Source organism: Sander vitreus, chromosome 18 (assembly GCF_031162955.1).
Source record: "Sander vitreus isolate 19-12246 chromosome 18, sanVit1, whole genome shotgun sequence".
In the NCBI taxonomy this organism is placed as follows: Eukaryota; Metazoa; Chordata; class Actinopteri; order Perciformes; family Percidae; genus Sander; species Sander vitreus.
The window spans coordinates 1,422,828-1,430,327 of NC_135872.1; the positions used below are offsets into that span (position 1 = coordinate 1,422,828).

At 50.0% G+C, this 7,500-nt stretch overlaps 1 protein-coding gene across 1 annotated transcript in view; it reads right to left on the reverse strand.

Annotated features, from left to right (window-relative positions):
- Positions 1–7,500, reverse strand: part of LOC144533775 (rho guanine nucleotide exchange factor TIAM2-like) — a 47,459-nt gene that overhangs the window by 7,202 nt on the left and 32,757 nt on the right. Inside the window, exons 17-19 of the mRNA XM_078275329.1 lie at positions 4,971–5,079; positions 1,892–2,071; positions 288–406 (exon numbers count right to left, since the gene is read on the reverse strand). Of these exons, the coding sequence (XP_078131455.1) occupies positions 288–406; positions 1,892–2,071; positions 4,971–5,079 (408 nt within the window). The remainder of the gene's footprint in view (positions 1–287; positions 407–1,891; positions 2,072–4,970; positions 5,080–7,500) is intronic.

A 7,500-nucleotide genomic window follows, 5' to 3' on the forward strand; every position in this document is an offset into this window, starting at 1 on the left:
AAACGACTATAGCAAGCGTGACAAGCGTGACGTGAACCCCGCTCTGCTGGGTGAAAGTCCTGTATTTGACCCATCCACCCCCCCAACCAACCTCCTTACATACTCCTCTCTAAATCCTCTCTAACTGCTGCTCTCCCCGGTGCGTTACACAAACACGCTGAAAGACGCCTTTTTCATCGCATCAGACGCTGACAGCCACTGTCCAAACATCCTTATTTTACGAGTTCGGAATGACAACGGGTTGGGAGTACATGCTGGTCTTCCCAAAGTGTGAGTGTGAGTGTTACCTGTTTGTCGGGGGCGCTCTGCTCGGCAGCCAGCTGGTCGAACACGCAGCCGTAATCCTCGTAGATCTTCTGCATCTCGTTGATGTGAGTCGCCACCTTCTCCATCGCTCTCAGCGCCTCTGTGTGGACAGCAGAGGGATTACAGTCAGTACAGGGATTACAGTCAGTACAGGGATTACAGTCAGCACAGGGATTACAGTCAGCACAGGGATTACAGTCAGTACAGGGATTACAGTCACCGTTCATGAGATATAAACTTGTTGTACTTGTAGCGCCCCCTAGTGACCAATTTTTGTAAAACGTGGGGCTCCTCCAGAGGGTCATGGCAGATGCTACATGCCATGTTTCGTGCAGATTGGTGCAGAACCGCGGTTTTGGTTTTGTTTTTGAATGCCCAGTGTACGGTGTGGGAGTTACAGGGCCAAACGCGTTTTTTCTGCTATAGCACCACCTAGTGGTGGAAGTGGAGGGATTACAGTCAGCACGGAGGGATTACAGAGAGGAGAAGTCCCGCCCCTTTGGTGCCCTAGGCAAGATTTCAGCTGTTTCAGTCACTTATTTACCGTTTTGTCACTTTTTCAACATTCATGTCATGTTTTTTCGGACATTTTTTCAACATTTTTGGAGCTTCTTTCTACATTTAGACACTTAGACAGTTTGGGCAGACGAGTCTTTCTAATGAGGCATTTCCACAGTCTGATACTTCAACAGTTTTACCCCAAACAGACTTTCTCCACTCTCTAAATTGTCTTTTAAACTGAGGAAGGGGCGGGGCTTTCCCTCTCTTCAGCGCCCCCTATAGGCTGCAGGGTTGATCTCAGCTACCTGGCAGGTAGCTGAGATCAACCCTGTGCGTGTGCTACCTGTCAGGTGCGTGTGCTATGTGTGTGCTACCTGTCAGGTGCGTGTGCCACCTGTCAGGTGCGTGTGCTATGCGTGTGCTACCTGTCGGGTGCGTGTGCCACCTGTCAGGTGCGTGTGCTATGCGTGTGCTACCTGTCAGGTGCGTGTGCTATCGTGTGCCACCTGTCAGGTGCGTGTGCTATGCGTGTGCTACCTGTCGGGTGCGTGTGCCACCTGTCAGGTGCGTGTGCTATGCGTGTGCTACCTGTCGGGTGCGTGTGCCACCTGTCAGGTGTGTGTTCCATGCGTGTGCTACCTGTCAGGTGCGTGTGCCACCTGTCAGGTGCGTGTGCCACCTGTCAGGTGCGAGTGCTACCTGTCAGGTGTGTGTGCCACCTGTCAGGTGCGCAGTGTGCTACCTGTCAGGTGCGTGTGCTACCTGTCAGGTGCGTGTGTTATGCGTGTGCTACCTGTCAGGGTGCGTGTGCCACCTGTCAGGTGCGTGTGCCACCTTTCAGGTGCGTGTGCCACCTTTCAGGTCGTGTGCTACCTGTCAGGTGTGTGTGCTACCTGTCAGGTGCGTGTGCCACCTGTCAGGTGCGTGTGCCACCTGTCAGGTGCGTGTGCTACCTGTCAGGTGTGTGTGCTACCTGTCAGGTGTGTGTGCTACCTGTCAGGTGCGTGTGCTATGTGTGTGCTACCTGTCGGGTGCGTGTGCCACCTGTCAGGTGCGTGTGCTACCTGTCAGGTGCGTGTGCTACCTGTCAGGTGTGTGTGCTCGGGGCTCTCGGGGTCGGTCAGAGACACCAGCTCTCTCAGCAGCAGTGGATACTTCAGGACTCTCTGAACAGGTTTGATCAGGTACGACTCCAGAGACGACGAGTGCTGATTGGTTGGATTCCTCGCCTCCAGGAAGTGCTTGAAGGCGCCGTCTGTCTTCGCTGTGAAAATGGACATTCATCAGACCAAAGCGCTGACTTTCATTCAAGATACTTTGTCATTGTATGAACACAACGCAATTACGTTTGGTGGCAATTAGTGCAGCAGCAGTACATAAATCAATGTCGTGTATTTTGGGCAACTGTTGGATCTGTAGTGAGATACACTTGATGCATTGTGGGTAAATTTAGCCTCTGTTGCTGCTGGGCCAATACAGGTTATATCTGCAGGTTTCACCAAGTCAAATGTAAGACTCAATAAGACCTTTTTAGGACCATTACGAATGAAACTGAAGACCTATATCACGAGATATCCTCATTGGACTGGTGTCTAGGTTGGCTGCAGTATAAGTTGCATGTTGGTCTCATTTGTAGTCGTAATACAGCAAGTTATATTTGGACTAGCAACAGAAAGAACTACAACACCACAGGGTGAAAAAACTACATTGTAAAGTGCTGCTGAAACATTTCAATGAGCATTAGAGGTAGGGAAATTAAGCCCTACAACCATAGAAATTAACATGGATGTAACAGGGAGGAGAGTAAAGATGGACAGCTCCTAAAGCTTACTTCCATATAAATGCACGGATTACTTCTTGTTTTGTCGTCAGTGAAACATAATATTGACCTTGTAGTTGAAAAAGGAGCCTCATATAAGAATGACATTTCCTCCTCTGGAGTCCGTTCATTCGCACAACTAATGTTCTCAATGCTGAGTTCATGTGTAGAGCCCCTGGTGATACTTGAAGTCTCAGTGTTTCCTCTGTGTTGATAGCATAGTGGCGGTGCGCCACGCTATCAGAAATAGGGCAGACGCACAACAGGGTTCCCACTATGTACACCGCGCACCCCCGCTCCTTCAGCTGTTTATGAAAAGTGATGAAGTCGTAGCGCCGTCTGCTCTACTGAACTCAAGCAACTGTCATCCGCTCTCTCTCTCCCCCTAGGGTGAGCTCTCTCCCTCTTTAGTGTGAGCTCTCTCTCTCCCCCTAGGGTGAGCTAGCTCTCTCCCCCCTTAGTGTGAGCTCTCTCTCCCCCCCTAGGGTGAGCTAGCTCTCTCCCCCCTAGGATGAGCTCTCTCTCCTCCTAGGGTGAGCTAGCTCTCTCCCCCTTAGGGTGAGCTCTCTTTCCTCCTAGGGTGAGAGCTCTCTCTCCCCCCTTAGGGTGAGCTCTCTCTCCCCCTTAGGGTGAGCTCTCTCTCCCCCCCTTAGGGTGAGCTCTCACCCCCTAGGGTGAGCTCTCTTTCCTCCTAGGATGAGCCCTCTCTCCCCCCTAGGGTGAGCTCTCACCCCCCTAGGGATGAGCTCTCTCTCCCCCCTAGGGTGAGAGCTCTCTCTCCCCCTTAGGGTGAGAGCTCTCTCTCCCCCTTAGGATGAGCTCTCTCTCTCCCCCTAGGGTGAGCTAGCTCTCTCCCCCCTTAGGGTGAGCTCTCTTTCCTCCTAGGGTGAGAGCTCTCTCTCCCCCCTTAGGGTGAGCTCTCTCTCCTCCTAGGGTGAGCTCTATCTCCCCCCTTAGGGTGAGAGCTCTCTCACCCCCTAGGGTGAGCTCTCTCTCCCCCCTAGGGTGAGCTCTCTCTCCCCCCTTAGGGTGAGCTCTCACCCCCTAGGATGAGCTCTCTCTCCTCCTAGGGTGAGCTAGCTCTCTCCCCCCTTAGGGTGAGCTCTCACCCCCTAGGATGAGCTCTCTCTCCCCCTAGGGTGAGCTAGCTCTCTCCCCCCTTAGGGTGAGCTCTCTTTCCTCCTAGGGTGAGAGCTCTCTCTCCTCCTAGGGTGAGCTCTCTCTCCCCCTTAGGGTGAGCTCTCTCTCCCCCTAGGATTAGCTCTCCTCCCCTAGGGTGAGCTCTCTCTCCCCCTTAGGGTGAGCTCTCTCCCTCCCTAGGGTGAGAGCTCTCTCCCCCCTAGGATGAGCTCTCTCTCCTCCTAGGGTGAGCTCTATCTCCCCCCTTAGGGTGAGCTCTCTCCCCCCTAGGGATGAGCTCTCTCTCCCCCTAGGGTGAGCTAGCTCTCTCCCCCTTAGGGTGAGCTCTCTCACCCCTAGGATGAGCTCTCTCTCCCTCCTAGGGTGAGCTAGCTCTCTCCCCCCTTAGGGTGAGCTCTCACCCCCTAGGATGAGCTCTCTCTCCTCCTAGGATGAGCTAGCTCTCTCCCCCCTTAGGGTGAGCTCTCTTTCCTCCTAGGGTGAGAGCTCTCTCCCCCTAGGATGAGCTCTCTCTCCCCCTAGGATGAGCTCTCTCTCCCCCTAGGGTGAGCTCTCTCCCCCCCCCCTAGGATGAGCTCTCTCTCCTCCTAGGGTGAGCTCTCTCCCCCCCCCCTAGGATGAGCTCTCTCCCCCTAGGGTGAGCAGAGCAACTGGAACAGTGACAGGACGTTATCACTCGCGAAGTTATGGCAACCAACTAACCAAAAGGGCGAGTACTACTTCACTCAATAAGTGATAAACGGAGACGAAAGCAATCCGCACTCACGCCCGTGAAATATGACAGCTACAGTTTATTGGCTAACGTTAGCTAACGTTAGCTAACGTTAGCTAACGCTGCTGTGACGGCCCCTCTGCCTCTGACTCGCCGCTGCAGGAGTCTGTGTGTATTCCTCCGACACGCTGTAGTAACGTTACTGTTTTAAACCCGTTTTCCAGGTTAGTGGGGGTGCACACCGCTCAAAACCAACATGAAAAACGTAGCGGTACCGTCTATTTGCTGGATGGTTTCAAGGTAACGGTCGGCAGCTAACATTAGCAGATAAGCCCGTACACTGACGTGAATGTCATAGTGCTTTCATAACCGTATCCTTAGCAGCTACAGGTTTATATTACTGTGTGTTTGTGCATCTCTTTTCCAGAAAACGTAAATGAAAACACAGCATTTAGATGAATGTTTTTGTGCAGCGTGACAGATGAAACTCACCTCTCTCCAGAACTTTCTGGACTTTGATGTGGTTTGCACAGAAGCCGCTGTAGTGCTTGAAGTGGTCGGCGTAGTAGAGAAAAGATCCGCCCAACGAGAAGAGGAGTTTCTTTGAGCAAAGAGAGACAACAACAACAACAACAGGGCCGGTTAAATCCACCGAAAGGTAGAGGCTGGGTACTAGGCCTGCACGATGTGAGGAAAATATGTCATTGTGATTATTTGGACTGATATTGCAATATGATTCACGATATTGAAAGGAATGATCATGTTTGTATCATTATTATCACTGACTTGTGATTATTTTTGGGGCATTTTAGGCCTTTATTTGACAGTACAGCTGAAGACATGAAAGGGGAGAGGGAGAGAGAGAGAGAGGGAGAGAGAGAGACAGAGAGAGAGAGAGAGAGAGAGAGAGAGAGAGAGAGAGAGGGAGAGAGAGAGAGAGAGAGAGAGAGACAGAGAGAGAGAGAGAGAGACAGAGAGAGAGAGAGGGGGAGAGAGAGAGAGAGAGAGAGAGAGAGACAGAGAGAGAGAGAGACAGAGAGAGAGAGAGACAGAGAGAGAGAGAGAGAGAGAGAGAGAGAGAGAGAGACAGAGAGAGAGAGAGAGAGAGAGACAGAGAGAGAGAGACAGAGAGAGAGAGAGACAGAGAGAGAGACAAAGAGAGACAGAGAGAGAGAGACAGAGAGAGAGAAAGAGAGAGAGAGAGACAGAGAGAGAGAGAGACAGAGAGAGAGAGAGAGACAAAGAGAGAGAGAGAGAGAGAGACAAAGAGAGACAGAGAGAGAGAAAGACAGACAGAGAACGAGAGAGAGAGAGAGAGAGATAGACAGACAGAGCGAGAGAGACAGAGAGAGAGACAGAGGGGGGAAACCTCTATATACTGTATGTGCGCCCGCTCTACCAACGGAGCTATCTGGGCGCTATAGTGTGATTTTTTTGCAAGGATCTGTACCAAACAAAGTCTTCTGTAGTCTGTAGGATACCATTTGTAGGCCGGGACGTCTCTGCAGCTCCACACTACCTAAAGGAGTAAATCCCATCATTGTCAGAGAGCCAATCAGCACGCAGCATGCTTCTACCAAGATCTAATCATGTCTGTGATTGGCTGTCTAACGTTACACGCCGTAGAGACACGCTACACGTACACGTTACATAGAGACACGCAGGAAGAACTCCACGTTACACAGAGACGGACTCACGTAGTCGGAGCTGGAACAGAAATAAAGAGATGTGTGGTGTAATGTTTCTCTTTTGTTAAAGTTAATGTTATTATAATTGGTATCGGAAAAAGTATTGTTTAGGAACCGATACTGAAGTAACGGTACCGGTAGCAATTTTTGGAACGATACCCATAATCAAACGTGGCTTTTTTCAGAGTTTTTTCACCTTTTTCAAGGTGTTTGTCGCCTTTTTTCCAAGTTTCTCTGGACGACTTTTTTCCAAGTTTCTCTGGACGACTTTTTTCTACGTTTTCTGTGACGTTTTTTCCGACATTTGTCGCCTTTTGACGGATTAGTCTCTTTTTTCTCAACTTTATTTTTTACTATGTTTCATCATTTCTGCTTTTTTAACTCAAAAATGTGGTATCATTTCCTACAAATGACGATTATTGTCCATGAATTCCAAAAAGTAAGTGTAAACCTAGTGGTAATAACTTGGTGTTAGTGGTGTTCGGTGGTTAGATAACATAGAAAAACATAGAAGCATCAAAAGTGTCGAAGAAAGGGATATAAATGTCAGAAAAAGCGTCAATGCTAGCTCGTTCTCAATGGCTACAACCAACCTGATCTCACGGAATTCCGTGAAATGAACACGGCCCCTTTAGTTCAGGAAAAGGTCGTGGGAGGGCTTACTCCGTGACACGCAGGAAGAACGGGACGGAAAAGAAGACAGCGGCTTTAGGAAACGTGACATGCGGACCACGATCCCTAACCTGACTCCAGATGGATTGCTTCTCATTTGCTCGGCATTTCCATCTGGGAAGTTTCCGTTGGAGAAGTTTTGGGAAGGGGCGAAAATCCTGGTTAGCTGATTGGATAAACCATCTGTCCATCACCACCTATGTTGGTGATGGACGGCCAAATCAACCAATCAGATCAACGATATATCTAACTCTCGGGAGAAGAGCAACAACATCTTTTCCTCCAGTGCTGTTTTTTTGCTCTTCTTTCAATGAAGGAATACTTTCTATTTCAGATCAAACCTGCGCGATAGCTACGCTCATCTCATCCGTGGAAGCCGCCACGTTGTTCAGACTGAACAGTCGCTTCTCGTTGCCTCCTGGGTGTAAGTCCTGTGTTTGACCCCCCCCCCCAAACAACCTCCTTACATACTCCTCTCTACTGTAGTCGCTCTTAGTGCTACGTCATCTTCTCACTGACTTCACGTTGGCATACTTGAATCCTGAACCTGTTATGGACATTATTTTTTGTAAATGTGTTTGCTTGTAAACCTTGTTTTCAATTCAGATTTCGAGGCTTTTTCACGCATTTCAAAATGAGACTACACGTCGCTCGGCCGTGGC